This window comes from Eleutherodactylus coqui, chromosome 6 (genome assembly GCF_035609145.1).
Source record: "Eleutherodactylus coqui strain aEleCoq1 chromosome 6, aEleCoq1.hap1, whole genome shotgun sequence".
NCBI lineage: Eukaryota > Metazoa > Chordata > Amphibia > Anura > Eleutherodactylidae > Eleutherodactylus > Eleutherodactylus coqui.
This window is the reverse complement of record NC_089842.1, coordinates 81,167,194-81,192,415: the sequence shown is the minus strand read 5'-3', so window position 1 is coordinate 81,192,415 and position 25,222 is coordinate 81,167,194. Positions and strand designations below refer to the sequence as shown.

Below are 25,222 nucleotides of genomic sequence, written 5' to 3'. Positions count from 1 at the left end.
TGAGGCAGGGACAGAAGACATATTTATAGAATATAGGCAGTAGGCCTTTCCAAAAACATTTGGGAAAAAACATCTATTTGGGCTGCCTGTGACCGTCCTCTGTGTACTGGGTCTCTGCTGGGGGTAGTTGTCCTAATTCATACGCAGCCAGCTAAGTGTTACAGCAGGCTTGCGCAAAATTATTTCCTGGCTCTGTGTTGGCTGTTACATCACCGCTGTATTCCAGTCCACAGTGCAACAGTTTGCAGTTATTTTACATACTCCAGGGCCAGTAGTGGTGAGGCAGGGACAGAAGACATATTTATAGAATATAGGCAGTGGGCCTTTCCAAAAACATTTGGGAAAAAACATCTATTTGGGCTGCCTGTGACCGTCCTCTGTGTACTGGGTCTCTGCTGGGGGTAGTTGTCCTAATTCATACGCAGCCAGCTAAGTGTTACAGCAGGCTTGCGCAAAATTATTTCCTGGCTCTGTGTTGGCTGTTACATTACCGCTGTATTCCAGTCCACAGAGCAACAGTTTGCAGTTATTTTACATACTCCAGGGCCAGTAGTGGTGAGGCAGGGACAGAAGACATATTTATAGAATATAGGCAGTGGGCTTTTCCAAAAACATTTGGGAAAAAACATCTATTTGGGCTGCCTGTGACCGTCCTCACTGTACTGGGTCTCTGCTGGGGGTAGATGTCCTAATTCATACGCAGCCAGCTAAGTGTTACAGCAGGCTTGTGCAAAATTATTTCCTGGCTCTGCTGTGCGTTCCGTAAGCGAAGTCAGCCTCCAACCACAGGCCAATAAGCGGCACATTTAATTACAGCATTCTGTTTCTGCACTACTGCTAATACACCATGCTGAGGGGTAGGGGTAGGCCTAGAGGACGTGGACGCGAGCGAGGACGCGGAGGCCCAAGTCAGGGTGTGGGCACAGGCCGAGCTCCTGATCCAGGTGTATCGCAGCCGACTGCTGCGGGATTAGGAGAGAGGCACGCTTCTGGCGTCCCCACATTCATCTCACAATTAATGGGTCCACGCGGTAGACCTTTATTAGAAAATGAGCAGTGTGAGCAGGTCCTGTCGTGGATGGCAGAAAGTGCATCCAGCAATCTATCGACCACCCAGAGTTCTGCGTCGTCCACTGCTGCAACTCTGAATCCTCTGGCTGCTGCTCCTCCTTCCTCCCAGCCTCCTCACTCCATTACAATGACACATTCTGAGGAGCAGGCAGACTCCCAGGAACTGTTCTCGGGCCCCTGCCCAGAATGAGCAGCAATGGTTCCGAATCCTCTCCCACTGGAGGAGTTTGTCGTGAGCGATGCCCAACCTTTGGAAAGTTCCCGGGGTCCGGGGGATGAGGCTGGGGACTTCCGGCAACTGTCTCAAGACCTTTCAGTGGGTGAGGAGGACGATGACGATGAGACACAGTTGTCTATCAGTGAGGTAGTAGTAAGGGCAGTAAGTCCGAGGGAGGAGCGCACAGAGGATTCGGAGGAAGAGCAGCAGGACGATGAGGTGACTGACCCCACCTGGTTTGCTACGCCTACTGAGGACAGGTCTTCAGAGGGGGAGGCAAGGGCAGCAGCAGGGCAGGTTGGAAGAGGCAGTGCGGTGTCCAGGGGTAGAGGCAGGGCCAGACCGAATAATCCACCAACTGTTTCCCAAAGCGCCCCCTCACGCCATGCCACCCTGCAGAGGCCGAGGTGCTCAAAGGTCTGGCAGTTTTTCACTGAGAGTGCAGACGACCGACGAACAGTGGTGTGCAACCTGTGTCGCGCCAAGATCAGCCGGGGAGCCACCACCACCAGCCTCACCACCACCAGCATGCGCAGACATATGATGGCCAAGCACCCCACTGGGTGGGACGAAGGCCGTTCACCGCCTCCGGTTTGCACCGCTGCCTCTCCCCCTGTGCCCCAACCTGCCACTGAGATCCAACCCCCCTCTCAGGACACAGGCACTACCGTCTCCTGGCCTGCACCCACACCCTCACCTCCGCTGTCCTCGGCCCCATCCACCAATGTCTCTCAGCGCACCATCCAGCCGTCACTAGCGCAAGTGTTGGAGCGCAAGCGCAAGTACTCCGCCACGCACCCGCACGCTCAAGCGTTAAACGTGCACATAGCCAAATTTATCAGCCTGGAGATGCTGCCGTATAGGGTTGTGGAAACGGAGGCTTTCAAAAGTATGATGGGGCCGCGGCCCCGCGCTACTCGGTTCCCAGTCGCCACTACTTTTCCCGATGTGCCGTCCCAGCCCTACACGACCACGTCTCCCGCAACATTGTACGCGCCCTCACCAACGCGGTTACTGCCAAGGTCCACTTAACAATGGACACGTGGACAAGCACAGGCGGGCAGGGCCACTATATCTCCCTGACGGCACATTGGGTGAATTTAGTGGAGCCTGGGACAGAGTCAGAGCCTGGGACCGCTCACGTCCTACCCACCCCCAGAATTGCGGGCCCCAGCTCGGTGGTGGTATCTGCGGCGGTGTATGCTTCCTCCACTAAACCACCCTCCTCCTCCGCAACCTCTGTCTCGCAATCAAGATGTGTCAGCAGCACGTCTGCAGCAGTCGGTGTCGCGCGGCGTGGCAGCACAGCGGTGGGCAAGGGTCAGCAGGCCGTGCTGAAACTACTCAGCTTAGGAGATAAGAGGCACACGGCCCACGAACTGCTGCAGGGTCTGACAGAGCAGACCGACCGCTGGCTTGCGCTGCTCAGCCTCCAACCGGGCATAGTCGTGTGTGACAACGGGCGTAACATGGTGGCGGCTCTGCAGCTCGGCAGCCTCACGCACGTGCCATGCCTGGCCCATGTCTTTGGTGGTTCAGCGCTTTCAGAAAAGCTACCCACACTTGTCAGACCTGCTCGGAAAGGTGCGCCGGCTCTGCGCACATTTCCGCAAGTCCCACACGGACGCTGCCACCCTGCGCATCCTGCAACATCGGTTTCATCTGCCAGTGCACCGACTGCTGTGCGACGTGCCCACACGGTGGAACTCTACGCTCCACATGTTGGCCAGGCTCTATGAGCAGCGTAGAGCTATAGTGGAATACCAACTCCAACATGGGCGGCGCAGTGGGAGTCAGCCTCCTCAATTCTTTACAGAAGAGTGGGCCTGGTTGGCAGACATCTGCCAGGTCCTTGAAAACTTTGAGGAGTCTACCCAGATGGTGAGTGGCGATGCTGCAATCATTAACGTGACCATTCCTCTGCTATGCCTCTTGAGAAGTTCCCTGCAAAGCATAAAGGCAGACGCTTTGCGCTCGGAAACAGAGCCGGGGGAAGACACTATGTCGCTGCATAGTCAGAGCACCCTCCTGTCTATATCTCAGCGTGTTGAGGAGGAGGAGGAGGAGCATGAGGAGGATGAGGAGGAGGGGGAAGAGACAGCTTGGCCCACTGCTGAGGGTACCCATGCTGCTTGCCTGTCATCCTTTCAGCGTGTATGGCCTGAGGAAGAGGAGGAGGAGGATCCTGAAAGTGATCTTCCTAGTGAGGACAGCCATGTGTTGCGTACAGGTACTCTGGCACACATGGCGGACTTCATGTTAGGATGCCTTTCTCGTGACCCTTGCGTTACAAGCATTCTGGCCACTACGGATTACTGGGTGTACACATTGCTCGACCCACGGTATAAGGAGAACTTTTCCACTCTGATTCCTGAAGAGGAAAGGGGTTCGAGAGTGATGCTATACCACAGGACCCTGGCGGACAAGTTGATGGTAAAATTCCCATCCGACAGCGCCAGTGGCAGAAGGCGCAGTTCCGAGGGCCAGGTAGCAGGGGAGGTGCAGAGATCAGGCAGCATGTACAGCACAGGCAGGGGAACACTCTCTAAGGCCTTTGACAGCTTTATGGCTCCCCAGCAAGACTGTGTCACCGTTCCCCAGTCAAGGCTGAGTCGGCGGGAGCACTGTAAAAGGATGGTGAGGGAGTACGTAGCCGATTGCACGACCGTCCTCCGTGACGCCTCTGCCCCCTACAACTACTGGGTGTCGAAGCTGGACACGTGGCCTGAACTCGCGCTGTATGCCCTGGAGCTGCTTGCTTGTCCTGCGGCTAGCGTCTTGTCAGAGAGGGTGTTTAGTGCGGCTGGGGGAATCATCACGGATAAGCGTACCCGCCTATCAACCGACAGTGCCGACAGGCTTACACTCATCAAGATGAACAAAGCCTGGATTTCCCCAGACTTCTCTTCTCCACCAGCGGACAGCAGCGATACCTAAGCAATACGTAGGCTGCACCCGCGGATGGAAGCATCGTTCTCTATCACCATCAAAAACGGGGACATTTTTGCTTCATCAATCTGTGTATAATATTCCTCCTCCTCCTGCTCCTCCTCCTGAAACCTCACATAATCACGCCGAACGGGCAATTTTTCTTAGGCCCACAAGGCTCAGTCATATAATTTTTTTAAACAATCTTTATACATTTCAATGCTCATTAAAGCGTTGAAACTTGCACCTGAACCAATTTTTATTTTAACTGGGCTGCCTCCAGGCCTGGTTACCAATTAAGCCACATTAACCAAAGCGATTAATGGGTTTCACCTGCCCTTTTGGTTGGGCATGGGCAATTTTTCTGAGGTACATTAGTACTGTTGGTACACCAATTTTTTGGGGCCCCCGCCTACAGTGTAATCCAATTAATTTTTTGCCCACCTGCATTACAGCTGACTTTACATCAGCTGTGCTGGGCACTGCAATGGGATTTATTTATGTACCGCCGGTGGCTTCCTGGCACCCACCCATGCTGTCGGTCCACACGGAGTTGGAACTACATGTGTCCACTTTTAAAGAACCCCAGTCTGACTGGGGCATGCACTGTGGGCCGAAGCCCACCTGCATTAAACATGACATTACCTCAGCTGTGATGGGCAATGCAATGGGATATATTTATGTACCGCCGGTGGGTTCCAGGGAGCCACCCATGCTGTCGGTCCACACGGAGTTGTAACTACATGTGTCCACTTCTAAAGAACCCCAGTCTGACTGGGGCATGCAGTGTGGGCCGAAGCCCACCTGCATTAAACATGACATTACCTCAGCTGTGATGGGCAATGCTATGGGATATATTTATGTGCCGCTGGTGGCTTCCTGGCACCCACCCATGCTGCCGGTCCACAGGGACTTCACAATAGGGAGTTGTACCTGCTGTGTCTATGAATTAAAAAGCCCGGTCAGGTTGGGGCATGCAGTGTGGGCCGAAGCCCACCTGCATTTTATCTGACGTTAGCTCTGCTGTCCAGGGCACTGCAATGGGATACATTTATGTACAGCCGGTGGGTTCCAGGGAGCCACCCATGCTGTGGGTGCACACGGAATTCCCATTGCGGAGTTGGGGATTCCCAATTGTACCTGCCTGTGACTATTTATAAAAAAACGCGGTCTGACTGGGGCATGCAGACACCTTGACAGAATGAATAGTGTGTGGCACATAGGTTCCCCATTGCTATGCCCACGTGTGCAGCTCCTGATGGCGGTGGCACAGGATTATATTTCTCATTGCTTCTGTACAGCATTGTGGGCTATCGCCCTGCCCCTTTTAAAGAGGGTCGCTGCCTAGCCGTGCCAACCCTCTGCAGTGTGTGCCTGCGGTTCCTCCTCATGGCAGACACACTTATAAATAGACATGAGGGTGGTGTGGCATGAGGCCAGTGTGTGGCATGAGGGCAGCTGAAGGCTGCGTAGGGACAATTTGGTGTGCGCTGTGGACACTGGGTCGTGCGGGGGTGGGCGGGGGGTTGGGCAGCATGTAACCCAGGAGAAGTGGCAGCAGAGTGTCATGCAGGCAGTGATTGTGCTTTGTTGGAGGTAGTGGGGTGCTTAGCTAAGGTATGCATTGCTAATGAGGGCTTTTCAGAAGTAAAAATTGTTGGGAGGGGGGGGCCAACTCTTGCCGCTATTGTGGCTTAATAGTGGGACCTGGGACCTTGAGATGCAGCCCAACATGTAGCCCCTCGCCTGCCCTATCCGTTGCTGTGTCGTTCCCATCACTTTCTTGAATTGCCCAGATTTTCACAAATGGAAACCTTAGCGAGCATCGGCGATATACAAAAATGCTCGGGTCGCCCATTGACTTCAACGGGGTTCGTTACTCGAAACGAACCCTCGAGCATCGCGATAATTTTCGTCCCGAGTAACGAGCACCCGAGCATTTTGGTGCTCGCTCATCTCTATTAAAAACGCAACGCAATGCACCAAAAACGCAGTTGCGTGCGTTGCGTTTTTTTACAATAGAAAGTCCCATTGACAAGCGTGTTAACAAAAAATGCAATCGCAAGTGTGTGGGAGCCCTAAGGGAGCGTGCCCACGGCGTTATTGTACTCGCACTGTGACTGCGCTCGGGTGACCTGAGACAGCTGCTGAGGACAGCGCTGTGACGGATTACCTGAACGGGAACAAATGGGGACATTCACTTCTATTGTGAAGCCTCTTGGGTGTCCGTTATACAAGGTTCCCGGTTATTTCCGCTTTATTTGTAGTATAGAATAGAGCAGTCAGCTACGTTATTATGTATTGCTAATGTAATGGAAACCTTATAAAAATGGCCACCAAAGAGCCGTCCACCTCATAATAGAAGTGAATGGAGCCGTGTACCCCATTTGGAGTATGTTTTATAAAAATGTATCCTGTAAAAAACATATATATTTGTATACGTTTTCACATAAAAAGAAGGGAGTAGTTTGTAGGTGGTTGGCTGATGCCCCTTGTCTGTTGCTGCCCCGACGCTGCCTTCCCCACTGATGTGAAATACTAGGTGATATACCCTGCGCCGGACTGCGATTTTATGACTAGCAGTCCTGGAATATACAGGATGGGCCACAAAAATGACCCCTGCACCGCACTGTTATGAAACTTGTCCAAAGGAAAACCTGTGTTGTCCACAGCAACCAATCACAGCGCAGCTTTCATTTTACCTCAGTAGTATAAGAAATAGCAACCAATCACAGCGCAGCTTTCATTTTACCTCAGCAGTATAAGAAATAGCAACCAATCACAGCGTAGCTTTCATTTTACCTCAGTAGTATAAGAAATAGCAACCAATCACAGCGCAGCTTTCATTTTACCTCAGTAGTATAAGAAATAGCAACCAATCACAGCGCACCTTCATGTTACCTCAGCAGTATAAAAAATAGTAACCAATCACAGCACAGCTTTCATTTTACCTCAGCAGTATAAGAAATAGCAACCAATCACAGTGCAGCTTTCATTTTACCTCAGCAGTATAAAAAAATAGTAACCAATCACAGCACAGCTTTCATTTTACCTCAGCAGTATAAGAAATAGCAACCAATCACAGCACAGCTTTCATTTTACCTCAGCAGTATAAAAAAATAGTAACCAATCACAGCACAGCTTTCATGTGACCTCAGCAGTATAAGAAATAAAAGCTGAGCTGTGATTGGTTGCTATTGGCAACAAAATTACAGGGAAGTCGGTGAGTTTTCGTTTTTTAATTACGCCAGTGTATGTCTCAGAACGCTCATGCAAAAGGTCACTCAGAAGTGTGGGTTTGTATACGACACAAACAAACTGCCCTCTGTGAGAGTATATGTAGCGTCCCCGCTGTCCACGGCCTCAGGATGTGCCAAAAGGGAGGTTTAAACTTGTTGTTTTCTTTTGTCTGCTACTTGATCGCCTCTGCCAAATGACGTATCTGTTTTTACGGGGAGACGCGTCTTGCGCAGTATTGCGTGCTGCACAATATGTCAGCCCACAGGAAGCCATTGGAAATAACTGGAAACAAATCTATACTGTTTATGCACAAAAACGTAGCCGACTACGCTACAATGTACTGCAGAGAATACAAGATGACGTGCAAACATACGAAACACAGACATCGTAGAACATGCATTTGTCTACGCTTGTGTACGGTTTTCGTATAATACTCCATTTATATGTTAAAGTATACATTTTTAAACAGCATAATAAAACGCGAACACCGAACGCCATGCACTTTCGATTTTTCCTTCACACTTGCGGATACGAATTGTGTATTCTGCGAGTGGAAGAAAAATCGCAGCATGCTCTATTTTGCTGTGAAATTCGCACGGACGGCCTCTATTCAATGGAGGCGTTGAACCCGCAGCCCACACGCAATTAACATTGTATAAAGGCTGCGGGTACCCAGCATGGGACATACAAACAAACAAAAAAAAAATTGTACTACACATGACCGCCAGCGAGCTGCTGTGGTCAACGACAGCACAGTTATCAGAGGTACACAGCGTGATACAGCCAGAATCCACAGCGGGCCTCCCATATACGGAATCTGACCCGTTCATGTGAGCCTGGCCATGTTTGTTCAAAGTAGCAGGAAACAACCAGTTCTGTGGCGAAATGCCTACAACACGTATATTGGGGGCTAAACCTATAAAACACAATCAATTAATAAACTAATGACAACAAATATAAAATAAGATAAAAATAAAATATAGATAAATAAAATGGGTAATTTAAAATCAAGCAGTATTCTGCAATGTGTTTCAGGAGTTAGAGCTAAGGCTGCCTGTCCACGGGCCATGATCCGCGGGGATCACGCTCTGCACAGCTTTCCATAGCGTCACTATGGAAAGTGCAGCACCAGCGTCCATGAGCAGAGAATCATAGCGATTCTCCGCTCGCAGGATTTAAATCACAGCATGCTGTGATTGCCACGATTCTCCGCGGTGAGCCTATCCTGTCAGCTTTCCCCCCTTCTCCCCCGCGGCGGAATATCGCTAGTGATATTCTGCCTTGGCCATAGACAGGGGGCCTAAGCCATCCTCTTCTTTTTCAAGCAGTCACCATGGATGTCCATGTAACAGGTACATATAGCAGAGACAGTACGGCCTTCATTGTAACTTTTGGTGGGAGAAAAGACGCGCCCAAGCGGACAGAAATTGTATGACATATACTGCACAATAATATGCTAGTAAGCGCCAGCAATGGTTACTGTGCCGCTTTATTCCAACTTAGTCTCCTTCTCCCTGCAGATGTCTGGTGTCAGAGCGTACCCGCAGGTTTTTCCATCCAGGTGCAGCCAAGTATCACCGTACAGGAGGGTCTCTGTGTAATAATTCCTTGTGCTTTCACTGCGGACTACAAGACAACCTTCACCAATTCCACTGGATACTGGAAGAGTGATTTTGAGACCAACATAGCCTCCAGCAATACATCGGTGCCGATAGTCAAAGAGAATTTCCATGTGACGGGGAATCCAGATAATGGGGACTGCAGCCTGAAAGTCACCGACGCCAGGAAACAGGACACGGGGTCATACTTCTTCAGATTTGAAGGGAGTAAAGAAAGTAATATTAAGTATAATTTCTTAGCACACAAAGTGACCCTTCTTGTGACAGGTGAGTGCAGCCTGACCCCTGGTGACACCAGCTTATTTAGTATATAATAAGTTATTTTTATTTCTCTCTTTTCTTCATCTCTGCATTTTCATTTCTTTCACTTTCCAATCCACTGTCTGATGTCTGAAGACATTATGATTTAAGGCTGTACAGCTCCGATGTTGGAGGATGTCCATTGGGGTTCTCTTACTATATATTGCCAACCTCCTTTCTCTCTGAGCCTATCCAACATGTCACCTAATGCAGTACTGGCTTTAGCCAGCAGATAGCGCTGTCGTATAACGGCAGAAAAAGAGTAAGCCCCCTAGGAAAACCAGGATACAAATTGGACTGGAAAGTGTTAAAAGTCATAACTTTTATTTTTTGCCATAATGTATCATATTTGTCATACAGAAGACTTCTTTTTTTTTCTCAGGATGAGGATACATGTATACGGTCTTTTTTTTCATCAGAATTTTGGACTGAAAAAGCAGTCCAAAAAACTTTGACTGGGTGTATTCACATGTTTTTTTTTTAACTTACTCCAAGTAAAAAAATTGCAGCATGTCCCATGATTATCCATGTGCTGTCTGATATGAGTTGTGCCTAAGAAACTTGAGTGCAACTTTTTACCAGTCCGTATGTAAGTCCCCTGAGGTGCATTGCTTTTATTGGCACTATTTGATACATATTGTATCAGACACACCGACAACTGTTAGCTGTTGATATATTCAGACATTTCTAGGGAAATAGAAGTGAGTTTCCACATGCAGGGTGTGATGCAAAATTTCAGCTATGGGTTTCATGCTGAAGTCCCACAGCAATGAACAGCACAGTATAAGTGAATGGGGTTTTAACAAAGTCATTCACTTACAGCAGATTTTGGAATCTGCAGCATTCTCTTCTTGCTGCAGAAATGGCACAAAATTTCTCACTGGAATTCATTCCCTGCAATGCAATAAGTGAATTCTACTGTCAAAATCTGCACCCGTATTTGGTATTTTTTCACTCACAAAGTGGTCCATAAGGGCGGCCTGACACGTGTATTGCAAAATACACTCGCTCCTGTGCAACGTTTTTGTGCAGTGAACAAAGATATTTTGCACGTGCACCACAAGTTCACACTGAGCCATACGAGGTGCCAGTTTTTACGCCTATGCGCACATACGTATCTGCATATTTGTGCACCTCGCATAGACCTCTATGGGCTTCTTCGGTGTGTAAGTGCCCACAACATAGACCATGTCCTACTTTTTGCGCCTGCGAGAACCACACACGCAAAGAAAAGAAATGAGAATGAACCCATTGAAATCAATGGGTTCTATTTTTCACATTTTGCACGCAGGATCTTTCTGCACACACAAACTTCCGTAAATACACTCATGTGAAAAAGCTCCAAAAGTCAATGGATGTGTGAAAAGAATAGACTGCACTTGCATAGCAGGCATGTCCGCTCCATCTGTTATCACGCACCTATGGGACCTTTTCTGGGTGTTTTCTGTGGGTTGTGACTTAAATGGATTGCGCTCGGATGACACTCATGTTAAAAATGCAAAAAGAACTGATGCAAAACACACATACACTTTCGATGAAGTTGGTTAGTTTATGACTTACTGAAATCGCACTCCTCCATGTACATAACACCTGAACCTCACTGCGCAAAATTATTGTTTAGACAGCTGGATATGTTCTATTAACACATAAAGAACAGATCTCCAATGCTAAACATACAGGCCGCTTTCAGACCAGCGTATTTCACCTTTGTATTTGGTCCTTATTTTGCGGACCGTAATACGGAGCTCATGTAAATCAAAACGACTATTTACATGGTGGTATTTTTCACAACTGTTTTAAAAAACGTAACATTAGCTATATTTTAACATTTGCTTCCAGATTTATATCCTTTTCTATTAGACAAATACGGATCAGTATATTCCCAGTAGAAAGTAAAATATACAGAGGCGAATACTGATGAATTAGTGGTGAAATACGTACGATGACAAGACATCTGTAAGGGCTTATTCACATAAACGCATTTGCGCTGCGTATTACGCGTGTAATATTTGTGTGCGCTATACGCAGTGAATATAACCCATTGATTTCAATCTGTTCATTCAAATGAACATATTTTGTGTGCGCATTTCGTTTCCGCAAAAAAATGCACACAATGTTCTGTTTTTGTGCGTAAATAACATATATTGTACTTAAATGGCCATTGAAATCAATGGAAATGTGTGTTTTTGCTCGCACAAATATGCAGGGCATGCATATGCTAAAAATACAGTAAAATGCGCACATGCACTCATCATGCAAATATGCAGTGCAAATGTGTTCGTAATTACACTTACTCCCGTGTGAAATCAGCCTTATACTCATCTGCATTACACATGTGTTACAATACACTAATTTAGGAAATTGTTTTGTTGTGACATATACAGTATATCCTCCAGTATATTACAATATTACCCTGAAAGCAGCTTTAGAAGACCATATGCGCAAAAACGCTCACGATTGTGCAACCTTCACAGTGGAAGAACTCACGCTATTGCACGCGTTTTAGCTAATTTTACTGTATGTTCTGCACTGCTAAGAACTGTTCACATCGGTACAGGTGTGATTGAAAAGGCCGCACAGCCTAATTAGTCCCCGGTGTTATCAATTTCCATGTAAAATTGCGATGTTCATTACGCAATTTCTCAACAATCGGGTGCACACCCCCATAGACTCCTATGTTGCTTTAGGCGAGCAAATGCACACAAAAATAGAGCATGTCGCAGTTTTTTTTGAACACGTGAAATGCATGCGCAAAAGTGTGAATGAACCTATTAAAAACCATTGATTCTATTCTCCGCGTAATGTGCTCGCAAATTTTGCGCACACAAAAACATGCGCAAATACAGTCGTTTGAAGCCGCCCTGATGATTGTCTGAGTATTGCGGGACTGCAGTGCAACAGTTCTGATCTTAGCTCCTGCTATGCCACAGTCCTGTGTAATGATTTACAGGGTATGTTATGCTGGCAGGAGTTGTTCCTCATCTGACATCCCGTATCATATGCAGAAATAGGACTCCATTATGAATATTTTTGGGTTTTGTATCTCACAGATCTCACACAGAAACCTGAAATTTCAAATCTGGGGCATCTGAGAGTTGGTGAAGAGGTGACACTGACGTGTTTTCCTCCCAGGAATTGTGATGGAATACATCCCACAATCACATGGTGGAAGGACAACTTGGCCGGAATTTGGGGAAAATCATCAACTGTAACATTTACCCCGTTACTGAGTGATCACAAGACATCTATAACCTGCGAAGCAAACTACCCAGCTGTGCGGTCCTCGACCCAGAAGACAATTGTCCTGGATGTACAGTGTAAGTATTAGGTTCAGGTTAGGTCAACCTGTGACCTCCAACGTTTGGAGAACTACAGCTTCTTTGGTTGTTGCTGGAAGGTATAGATTCCCACCGGCTATAGAATCACGCTTTGGAGACCAGGGTTATAGTGGGGATCATCCAATGTTCTTGAGAATTCAATCTGAGAAAACTATCCGCTATCTTGCTGATCATCATACTTTTGATACCTTTTTTTGCTCCCAGCTGTTCTGACGGCACATGAATCAGAATTTACCGATCTCATTTTTAGAGAGCTTGAAATGTTCTGGACAAACTTGGCTCTGTTCCTTGTCTCTTCAAATCCCAAGATCAGTACCTTTCCTGGGCAGTCAGCCATTTTTCATTGCAATGACATAAAGTCTAATACATGCGGGTCATCTAAAGGTAAATCTTCAGATGTGTGGGGCATCTGGTAGAACGTTTAGGGTTGTGGAAACCCTTCATCAGCCGTGTGTTGTAGTAAAACGGTGTAGTCAGTGGTAACGCACTGGCAAGGCTGTTCTACTACAGGGTCCCTATAAAGAGTTTTTACAACCCTAAATATTGCACCAATGTCTTAATTGGATCCATTCCATTTTAGTCTGAAGAAGAACCCTGCGTAGATTCAGAAGCTCACTATAACATCATGTATTTTTGTTAGCCATTAAAAGTTATCAGATCTACAAGATTATGTGGTTTCTCTTGCTGAGAACAATCACATTTAATGGGATGGAACATGTTTATCCCATTTCGCATATGCACCCACGCACAGAGTTTTGGTACAGTGCTACCCGGTGGACATTGGCTTTATATATCCTATTTAGCTGTTTCTTAGTTATATATTTTTTTCGTTGGGGGTGCTTAGTTGTCTATCATTTACAGAACTGCAGCACAACTTGATGAGTTGGTAATTCAGGGTATCAGTCTTGTCAGAGTTTTTCACAGCAGAGGTCATAAAGCCCTAATTGTGGGTTGTTTAAAAATCGCAAATACCACCATGAAAATCTGGACATGGGGATCTGAACAATAGTAGCATGATGAATCTTTAACCTCCAATAGACACTTTTCAAGGCTTTACATTTTTTGCATTTTCGTTTTCTCCTTCTTTTCTGTTTTCGCACTAATCCACATTATTTTATTTTCACTCCTTATTGTGACTTTTTAAGGCCCATTTACACATAGAGATAGTCTTTCAAACGATTGAAAGATTGACAGTTTTAGCGATCATTTTGCATAAAGTGCTAATGGACACTAATGTCTATTAGCACTTTATAATCTTCATTTGCGTGTAAATAAGCTGTCGGCAGAATACAATGTAATCTCTTACAGCTGTGGAGAACACAGCATGCGGTCCCTGTTATCTACTCTCCAGCTGAACGATGGATTTTAAGCTCAGCTTAAAATCATTGTTCAGCCGAAAACTAAACAATGGCATCGTTTCATTGCAACGATTATCTCTCATATGCTAATGTTTGAACAAATTTTGAGCAGTAATTGTTGCATGTAAATGGGGCTTTACAGGTCGCTCATCACTTTGATTGGGTAGTTTTGTTCCCATTGTTCCAGCCAGGGATTACAGTATGTGCGTTATATCTTTGTATTTTGCCTTGCATCCTTTATATTGGTATTAAGTTCCTGCATTATTTTCAGATCCACCATCCATAAATATTTTTATTGGCCCCTCAGGTAATAATTTGTTTACTCCTTTGTGCATGGTCTTCTTACCGAGTGCACTCACTTGTCATGCATGTTATTGCAGTGTTTTTGCTCCATTATCTCATGGGGCTAAAGTATACTTTTTAATCCCTATAATCCTGTAGTGATTGCCATGATGGCCTAATGGGGGCTTCTGCTGCGTTGCAAAAATGTGAGGGGCTATAATACAACCAGAGCAACATCTATGTGAAGTTTGAATACTCCTCCTGTGATTGCATATGTATAAAGCCACACTCTGAAAACATTCTTTGGCTAATGGTCTTTCTGCTGAAAAAACTGATCATGGAAGTCTGAAGGCAGAGACCACCATCAGCTGCTGTTAGTGGAATGATTATCAAAAAAACAATCAAAAGACCAAAAGTGAACAGTAATTGTTTAGTCTAAACATAAGCCAACGACTGAATGACAAATAAGAATGGTCACTTCTAGCTTGTTGTCTATTTACTGCAGGCATAAAAGCCATTGTTGGCTCGTTAACTTGTCGTTATGTTTAAATGCCAATTGTTCAGTCTTTCACATTCTTCATGTGAAACACTGAATGATACTCAATGGTTCTCGTTGAACAAGTCAACAGGCTGCACAAGAGCGAATGAGCTGTTGATGACGTTCCCAGTTCGTTCATGACAATCATGTCGTCAGAAAGGAACCTTATAAACAAAGCCCATTAGTATTAATTCTGCAATTGAAAGTAATGTAAAGATTACCTGGGCCCCGATGCCCCAATGGTACCGAGAGCCCAAACAAAATAAGAAGGCACTAGTATGATAAATGACACATGGTGATGGAAGCCCAGTTACAGATGTTATATTGAAGCCCAGGAGCGTCAAGTTACGACCGTGGTCCCATTATTCTAGTGAATAGAGGCGGTTGCAGTGATCAGATCCCCACTAATCAGTCATTACCTATCCTAACAAAAGTCCTGGAAGCAGTTCTGTCTGTCCACATAAAAAGTAAAATAGATACATATATACTGCGGCCGCATTCAGATTTCTAACAAAACGCCCGATACTCGGTGTGTGGGATTACTGAGGTGTAGTGTAATATGGAAAATGTCCTAGTTTAATAATTAAATAAACCAATTACCACTTCACTGTAACCCCTACTATATCAATTAGTGTTACAGGAAATTATAGCTCAGGGACCTGCACAGGGGTGACGTTTCCTGGATGCATGGACTTTTTTGCTTTTTTTGACACATTATACACCTAGCATATGCCATGTATATTTCCTTTCTATAAACAGTACAGATATTAGTTCCATTCCTATTTTTCTATGTTTTACCAGGAATGATAGCAAACCACACCATGGTGCTGAATGAAGGGGATTCTGTCATCCTCAACTGCTCAGTTATCAGTAACCCAGCAGCTTACGTGACTTGGACGAAGGGAGAAAATACCGTGGTCAGCAGTGTGACTGGACAGGGGCTGGAGCTGTATCTCATGGACATAACATCTAGAGATATTAATACATACAGCTGCTCTGCATGGAATCAACATGGGGACACCAGTGACTTTGTTGATATCCTTTTGCAACGTAAGTGGTGGGTGATAGTGTAACAACATTCATGGGAATTTTATGTCACAGAGCGATGGTAGGGACTCAGTAACTATTTAAATACTGCACCTATAAGAACTAAGCTGCTTCAAAACTGTCACATATATCATACAGCATATGTGCACATATTTCATCTAGATGCTGTATGCTGAAATAGTCAGATAGTTGTCGGTCCGCCCATTGGTACTACAGTTCCCAATGAAGATTCAGAAACAGCCTCACCCCTTCACTTTATTATCTGTCACACACATCTCTACCAGAAAGGTTGACCCAACACCTCAAATTGAGAGATCAGAATAAGAGATGAGCGAGCACGCTCGGATAATGCAGTTACTCGAGCGAGCATCACTCTTCTCGAGTAACTGCATTCTCGTCCAAGCAGGTTCAGGGGGGCGGTGGGGGGGGGGGGGAGAGAAAGAGAGATATCTTTCTCACTCTCCCCCCGCTCTCACCCACTACCCCCCACCCCCGCCGCCCCCTCGAGCCTGCTCGGACGAGAATGCAGTTACTCGAGAAGAGTGATGCTCGCTCGAGTAACTGCATTATCCGAGCATTCTCGCTCATCTCTAATCAGAAAGGGTTGCAGTGGTTGGGTCTGCAGTTGTTAGGCTTGGGTTGGGGAGTACATGGAAAGTCTGCTGTCCATACAGTAATGCAAACAAAATACCACAGCGTGTGTTTCACGATTTCCTTTGGCTTCCTGCTGTTGACCCAACCAAAAAATCTTTTGTACAAACACCATTCCCAGTTGACTTATTGCTACAATGCCAATTCATGGAGACTGAATGCTACAGTATCCTTTACTCGGGTAATCCAATAACTTAACACTCATTTTGGTAACTCAGTGCTATAATACAGTATGCTAGGCGCCCAAGGGGTATATTTCATCCCTCATGAGTAGGTATTAACATTTTGTGAATCAGCAGTTTAATCTCCATTCTTGAAGATCCTGTTAGACAACCCTGGTGATGTGATGGACCACTGACTGTCCTGGTGGAGCAGAAGACATCACCGGTGGCCCACTAGGTAACTGGTTGTACCTAGGTAGCAGTATCTACCCACATGTCTCCTTGATCCACCTTTCTTCAGACCTCACTGATGCCACTGCTTTCTGGAGTAGTGTATTAGCACCACAATTCTCTCACACACTAGTTTTTTTATGGTTGCTGTTAATAAGCCTGATAGGGGAATACTGCTTGTTTAAAATCATGTTGGGATTTCGTCTCATTATTTTATTGCTGTTATTGCAGCCAAGAATGAAGTTCCAGTCACCAAGCTCTCCTTTGGTAAGATGGGTTTTGATTATATTTGGGTTTTGGGGGGGTTTATAGAACATGGCTTACACAAAACAAAATTTCCAAAAAGTTTCAGCTGTTAGGGCGCCCACCCACTGGCGTTTGCGTTTTCCGCGGGAAAAAAATGCAGCGTTTTCGCCGCGTTTCCCGCGATTTTTCCACGCGTTTTTTGCAACGTTTTCGCGGCTTTTCCGTTAATTTCCATTGACATTCATGGGTGCATTAGGAGAAAAATAAGGACACATATGCAACTGACAGTTCCTATGTTAAAAACGCAAACGCAACGCAAAAAAAACGCCAGTGGACAGGAACACATGTTATCTCTATGCCTGTGCAGGAAAAATGCAAAACGCAAAACGCAGGTAAAAAAACGCCAGTGGGTGGGAGCCCTTATACTGTAAATAACATCAGTGGTCGTATGTGAGCTCGGACTCCACCAACTGTGGAATAAAATGCTCCTGAGTACCTACAATGCTGCTCCAGACATCAAACACAGTGCTAGGAATTGGTTTATGGTACTCAGTACTTTGAGGAGATGTTCATCCTGCACTTAGAATCCTAGACTGGTAGAGTTGGAAGGGACCTCCAGGGTCATCGGGTCCAACCCCTTGCTTAATGTAGGCTCACTAAATCACCCCAGACAGATATTTGTCCAGCCTTTGTTTGAACACTTCCATTGAAAGAGAACTCACCACCTCCCGTGGTAACCTGTTCCACTCATTGATCACCCTCACTGTCAGAAAGTTTTTTTCTAATATCTAATTTGTGTCTCCTCCCTTTCAGTTTCATCCCATTGCTCCTAGAGTTTCCTTGTACAAATGAGAATAGGGCTCATCTATTCATGTATTACATAGCTCATTGATTACAATGAAAACTGTGTGATACTTCTTATGGCCTGCAGGGGAGCTGTAAGGAAATTAAACCCTTAGAAATTTCTTCCTTAGAAATTACAACTAATCACAGGACGTTCCAGCAGTGACACACCCTGAGATCATCTTATAGTTGGTGGACGCTCCTAACAAAATGGGATTGTGCAAAGAAAGAACCCCTTTAAGTAACAATGTCTTTTATCATGCACATAACATTGTACATTCATGTATTTGCATTACAGAAACATCTCCAACACCGGCTCCAGAAATTGCGACGGTGTCTTCCCCGCAGTGTGGTAAATAATTGCTCACTATTTCCTTATTTTAATATATCGTGTCCCTAAAACGTGGATGACTTACGTAGCTGCAGTCCTGCCCCTTGTTGTCATCTGCCGTGTCCAATACCGCAATACTGCGGGATAATTAGCCAGTGTATTCTTTGCTTACTAATTATTAGTCATTGCTGTGTAATGGGCATTTATATCCTATAAACTGACTAATGTCCAAGTGTGTTGGGTGTATTTGGAGTTTTCGGATAGTGCTAATGTACTGTACATAGAGCATAATTAAAATGATGAAAGCTATAATGTAAAGTATATGGGATGGACAGAAGAAGGGAACGTATAACAGCCTGGGACTGAGCTGGAGTAATTGATCCTAAGCCTGGAGCTAATGGGAACAGCCTGGAATGGAGTTCCTCTCTCTCAGTGGCCCTCACAGATACCACGGGGGCTTCTTATTGGTATGTTCACACTTACTTGCTGCATATTGTGAGACAGATGCAAATCCAGATTATTTATTTTCTTAGGTCCCAGGGAAATTGACTTCATAATTCTTGGCGCCTTCATAGCTGGGAACATCTTGATCCTCTCATTGATTGCCTTGGCTCTTTTATGCTGTGTTAGAAGAAACATGAAGAAAAGACAAGAAGGTAGAACCTGAGACATGTGTGCCTATTATATCACAACCAATCACCTTTTCCTGTATAGTACTAAATAGCAAATTCAGTTAAAGGGTACCTACTAGAGATGAGCGAACGTACTCGTAATGAGTACTTACGCACCCGAGTACCGCCATTTTCGAGTACTTCAGTACTCGCGCGTAAAGATTCGGGGGGCGCCGGGGGGCGGGGAGAGGCGCGGCGGTGCGGGGGGGAGCAGCGGGGAACAGGGGGGAGCCCTCTCTCTCTCCCTCTCCCCCCCACTCCCCGCCGCAACCCCCCGCGCCGCCACGGCGCCCCCCGAGTTTTTTCGCCCGAGTACGGAAGTACTCGAAAATCGCGGTACTCGGGCGAAAAAGGGGCGGGGCCGAGCACGTTCGCTCATCTCTAGTACCTACACATGTAGTGTGTTTTGGTGCAGATCTACACCAAAATCTGTGTCCAAATACACACCCTTGGATTTTGCTGGGCATCCGCAGCAGATTTCATCCTTTCAATTGAAAGGGAGAAGACTGCTGTAAATTTTTGTTAAAATCTACACCAATGGTGCAGATTTTGGCACAGTTTATGCCACAGAAATTGCCACTGAATTTCTACTATGTGTCTGTGTGTCCCTGCCTTCTAGTGGGTGGGATGCTCTACAGCCTTTTATTTAATGGGTGTGATGACAGTGTTTTATCTGGATGAAGTGATCTATCCACTCATAAGGATGTGGTGGAGGAGAGGGTCATCCATGACAGAGGAAAGTTTATTAAATTGAGAGGTTGTCTTCATTTACACTGCATTTTCTACTTATGCTCAGGAGTCCCATCCTCTCTTACGTCCAAAATGCCTAAAATGGGATCAGAACAGGGTTGTAATCTATCTCAGCCATCACTGACAGCTGTAGGTATGCAGACCAATAGGTATCTGTTTCAACAGGTTTATATTGTTTTCAGTATTCAATAATAGTTTGGTTGACCATGCCAGAAACTAACATGAACCCGCCAAAATGGAGACCTATCAATCTCCATTTCAGCAACTGTCAGCAATGGTGAGATAGATTCCATCCAGCTGTGCTGTTCTGATGCCATTTTCAGGATTTTAGATGTGAAGCACAATGATACCCCTGGATGTGTAGAGGACACGCAGCGGGAATGAAAGAGTACAGAACAATCTGAAAATGGAAATGATTACTGCAGCAAGAGAAGAATGTGATGATATTGTAGGGGGCAGTGACTTGTCCAGTAGTGATGATATTATTAAAGCCAATTGGCAAGGAAAGTATCCTCGTTAGGGTAATGGAGACATATGACAGGTCATAGGCTAAAAGTTCGGTAATGGAAAGAACAGGATAATGACAGCAGCAGTGGGTATTTAGGATAGGAGTGTGTTGGCCTTGTGGCGGTCAGTGACCTGCTCTTTTATATGGTGATGTTACTGCATGTGAGAGGATGATGAGGGGATGGAGATAAGTGGGAGCTGTTGGGAAAATAGTAGTAGAAGGAAGGAGCAGCGGGACAGAATAGGAACCTGATACATTACTGCAGGAAGATTGTGATGTCAAATCCACCTCTAAATAAAGTTCATGCTTCCAATACTGTATGTTTTTAGCAATCATAAACAATGGCGAAGAGCTCAGTGCTCAGGGGACAGCCTCTGTGTACAAGGTAGGAAATGATATATTTACTTATATACACATACTAGACACTGTATGTTCTGCTGGAACTAATCTGCTGGTTTTCTACAGCATGTACCAGACACAATCACCATGAATTCACATCACTAACATCGAATTTGCATATTTTTATTTTAATATTTGACCGTTATACTTAGTACAAGTGTTGGGTGATAAGGGTCTAGCCATACACTGCTTCCCATCACACAGTCATAGCGTTTGCATACAGCTGCCACTAGTGGAACTAGAGAACTAGAGAAGAAACAGAACGCTCCTCCTAGTGGTGGGTTTGTATAGAGGGAAGGAGAAGACTTAGAACTACGTAACAGAACAGCTCAGTTTTATCAATTATTAAATATATTATGACATCAATCAACCTAACATTTTTGACCTAAACACAGAAAAAAATGTTAAAATTAGCAAAATCCTCAATAGGGGTGGGTAGGGGTATTTTGAGTTTTACTATGATCTCTTTTGGTTACGTACATCATATAATGTAGCCAATGGAAAAATAAAATCATAAGGGGAGATTTATTAAAGGAGTTGTCCAGAACTTTTACTATTGATGACCTACACTCAGGATGGGTCATCAGTAGGTGATTGGCAGGGGTCCACCACTCAGGACCCCAGCTGATTGAAGAGGTCATGGTGTTTGGGTGAGTGCCACTTCCTCTTAAACATGTGACATGTCCATTGGTCATGTGGCCTAACAGCAGCTCAGTCCCGTTCACGTGATGGGACTGAGCTGCAATAGCAGGCACAGCCACTATATGAAGCTGTGTCTGGTATAGACTGAGGTGACAGTGCTGCTCAGCCAAATCCCTCTGTCACTTTAATCAGCAGATTCAGAGCAGCAGATCCCTAGTGATCAACTATTGATGACCTATAATAGTTTACTGTGGGAAAACCCCTTTAAGATTGGCGTTTTATAAGAGTTTTCCTTGGGAAATACTACCTTTATTTGTATAGCGCCAACTTATTCTGCAGCGCTTTCAAAACACAGGGGAACACTAAACGCGATAATTACATGTGGTATACAATTATTTGGAGACAGACGGGGTGGGGGTGATACAGGAGGTACATCGGAAAGAGATGAGGCACGGGAACACAAACAGTACGAAAATGACATGTGGTATTTAGTAATTAGGAAACAAACAAGAAGGGGGTGATAGAGTGGTACAGGGGCAAACGATGTACACGGTAGGTATAGTGGAAAGTGTGGGGAGTCATAGGGAGGGGCATGTTGTTGGGAGGTGGGGGTTGGGGGATTGAATCAGGAGATTTGGATCCAGCGCTAACAGCATGAAGTCGCTCAGCTGATCGGTCGGGATCCTAAGCAATGGACCCTAGCCGATCAACTATGGATGATGATGACCTATCCTCAGGATAGGTCATCAATAGTATTTTCCACGGAAAACCCCCTTAAGCCAAAGTTTATTGGAGTAAAGTGAACCAAATTTAGTTAGACACATCCCTTTTAATGAATATGACACCTCTGAAAGACAAAAAATTAAATATATGCCAAATTTTGTGACACTTGCATTTGCACTAAAATTTGGGACGTGCTCTGTCTTTAGGAATAATTAAGCAGTTCATATGGCACTAGTCAATTCCCCATCTAACCTCACACACTTTTCTTGCTACTTTGCAGGACTGCTGAGCGGCCTGAAAAGTTGCAAATTTTAGCTCAAATATGATGTGTGGCAAAATGTGCTACTTTTTTATATTAACAAATAGCTTGATACATTCGCCTCTGCTTCCTATTAGTGACTGGTTTGTAAGCAGTAGGCAGAGCCAACTACATCTACACTGAGATTACCAGCATACCCTGACAGCCTATAGTACGCTGAGAGTTGTAGAGTCACACTACTGGACAACCACAGCCTGCAGACCACTACAATACCGACACATAACCAGATCATACAGCATTATATCTTTACACTGTAGCTTCTTGTTATTACAACATCCGTGTGAACAGGGAACTCATTATACTTCTTCATTATCATTTTTCTTTGCAGAATCTCACTGAATAGATGAACTGTCCACAACATGAACGCTTTACAATAGTGAAGTGTGATAGTCCTGCAGGACAATGATATGAGTTCTGGGACATCTGATGCTCTATGTACCACCGCTGAGACCACCACTTAAAGGAGAACTGGGTTCTCTGCTGATAACTGCTAGATTAGAATTTGTTGTCTTTTATTTCTAGAAAAATATCTTCAAAAGTGTTGAAAATTAAATTTGTAAATTAAAATGACTTTTTTCGGTTGCAGTACCGCTTTTCACCACCGGTCGGAGAGCATTTGTTTCAAACAGGTGGAATATCGCCAACATCTAAGAGGTCTTTGAAAAGCAATCACTTGAGAATTGAATAAATGGGACTGAGCTGCAATACGTGACCTAATGAATGAGCGAGAGTGAAGGGTGGGAAGGGCAATGCCTCTCTAGCTGACCCGACCCATCCATTTGATTGAATGGTCAGATATAAAACTACAGTAAATTACCCTGGTATTTACCATTTGACCTGCAGCTGATTGCTAGGGCAGCCATTTTTGGAGATGGCAAACTCTTTAAAGAGATGTTTTAGCCATAAATATATATGGTGTATAGACCTACTTCCGATATAGTATGCACAAAGTGGTAGCACATGTAACTGAAGGCTGCTATAGTCAATCTCCTCCTCACTGTGGTTGTGGTATCACAGGACACTACAGTCCCACATTTTACGAGGTACTTCTCCCACACTAATAGGTTATCCCCCTGACAACCAATGCCGGATGTATCCAGCATAATGATCTTCTGGGCTATTGTACCTACGAGATCAGTGGTGGGAGGACGCTTGCGCTGCACTGGTCGCAACCGCTGGGATCAGAAAATACTACAAACTCGGCGCATAACCCTATCAGTGCTACAATTGCCTGTCCTAGCATAAAAAAATACTGGGGGTTGGGGAGGGATTAGCTTTTTTTGTTTGTAGTCCTAAAATTAAACTATTGAATTTGCCCTAGTGTATGACAGGGGAATTAGAGTGTCAGCTCATGGGGACAGGGACTGATGTGAACGGTGTTGGTGTTCTGACAAACCTATTTTCTGATGTTGCCAGTAATCCTAATATATAGCACATAAGTTATTTTTGTAATATTTACACCTTTGCAAGTAATAAAATTAACACTGGTTCATTCTTGTGTGTATATGTGTCATTTATATTACTCGTTTCTTCTTGGACGACTCAGACTGCAGGACCTGAGTTCAACCTCAACCTTGGCACCTTCTATAGCTTCTCCTTCACCAATTCTAAGCACCATACTGACCTGGTCCCCATTCCTGGGGTGTCCCCTGACAAAGTCAGCATGCACATGGCCAGATTGACTCTATACAGAAGGATGTGCACACACACTCCTGCACTCCCAAAAAGTTGGATGGGAGCAGGGGTGCCCCCAGCCTTTCTGTTGCCTGAAGTGAAAAGCAAATTGGCATTCTCCCCCCTCCCCCCCCCCCCAAAAAAAAGCATTACTTCACATATACACTTTTTTTCTTTGCGTATATATACTCGGTAGCCTATATCCTAGCTTTGCAGTGTGGCTTCGCATCTGGGGCCCAATTTACAGCTGGAAGCTGAGCATGTTCCTTGATGCTCAGCTGCCTACTGTATGCAGGCCAAGCCCGGACTGGGATTAGGATTAAAAAGCAGCACTGGTACATAAACCTCACCAGCCCACATATAATATTGCCCTCTCATACTAAGGGAAAAATAGTGGTATACAATGCCCTCTATAGTAGTAGCCAAAATATTCCTTATTGCCATATTGTCCAATGTAATAGTAGTCCCCTGTTGTAGTCATAATGTCCCCTGCAATAGTAGCCGCATTGTCAACCATAGTAAAATAATAAAACTGCTCCCGCTTCCGTCCACCAACAGGCCTCATCTGGTTGACATCCTGCAGAACGATGTCACAATGACATCGTCATGTCACCTGTGTCACAAACAAGATGACAGGCAGCGGTGCAGGAAGCCCAGCATGACTTTCGGCACTGGCTTTGCCTCTATTAATTATATTTGCGCTCTAAAGACACAACTAGGTACAACTAACTTCAGCCAAAGGATCAGGGGGCCCGCCAGCAGCCAACTGATCTGAGGCAGCAGCGCTGCCCACTGGGACGCTTCCCAGTTGGGCAGATTGCCACTATGGGCCTGAATGCAGGAAGCAAAATTGCCGCCAAGTGCATTTGGGAAGAGTGCTCAACTTGCCTCCTAGACGTGCCCCTGACTGGGAGATACATGCACAGCCTTCTGAAAAGAGTCAAGATGGTGTGCAGGCTGACTTCACCATGGGGCACCGTGGAAATGGCGAACTGAGTGAGCTCCCAAGACTCCCCTTCCCCTAAACTATAGGCACCATAACTTGGTTAACAGTGCTTGTAGTTGATGACAGGTTCCCATTAAATCTTTAAAGTTCTGGGATTTCTTTGAAAACTAATTTTGTAATGGTTTCCCT

General features: G+C 45.3%; 1 protein-coding gene across 3 annotated transcripts in view; it reads left to right on the top strand.

Annotated features, from left to right (window-relative positions):
- The window catches only part of LOC136632276 (sialic acid-binding Ig-like lectin 14), a 33,608-nt gene extending 9,703 nt beyond the window's left edge, over positions 1-23,905 (top strand). For 2 of the 3 annotated variants that reach the window (XM_066607051.1, XM_066607053.1), the window contains 9 exons: positions 8,977-9,342; positions 12,426-12,692; positions 14,343-14,378; positions 15,693-15,941; positions 17,213-17,248; positions 18,369-18,422; positions 18,935-19,057; positions 20,660-20,715; positions 22,742-23,905. In XM_066607051.1, the coding sequence (XP_066463148.1) occupies positions 8,977-9,342; positions 12,426-12,692; positions 14,343-14,378; positions 15,693-15,941; positions 17,213-17,248; positions 18,369-18,422; positions 18,935-19,057; positions 20,660-20,715; positions 22,742-22,756 (1,202 nt within the window). In that variant the 3' untranslated portion in view covers positions 22,757-23,905. The remainder of the gene's footprint in view (positions 1-8,976; positions 9,343-12,425; positions 12,693-14,342; positions 14,379-15,692; positions 15,942-17,212; positions 17,249-18,368; positions 18,423-18,934; positions 19,058-20,659; positions 20,716-22,741) is intronic. The other variant, XM_066607052.1, reaches the window with a different exon arrangement.
- Positions 23,906-25,222: the final 1,317 nt, after the last annotated feature.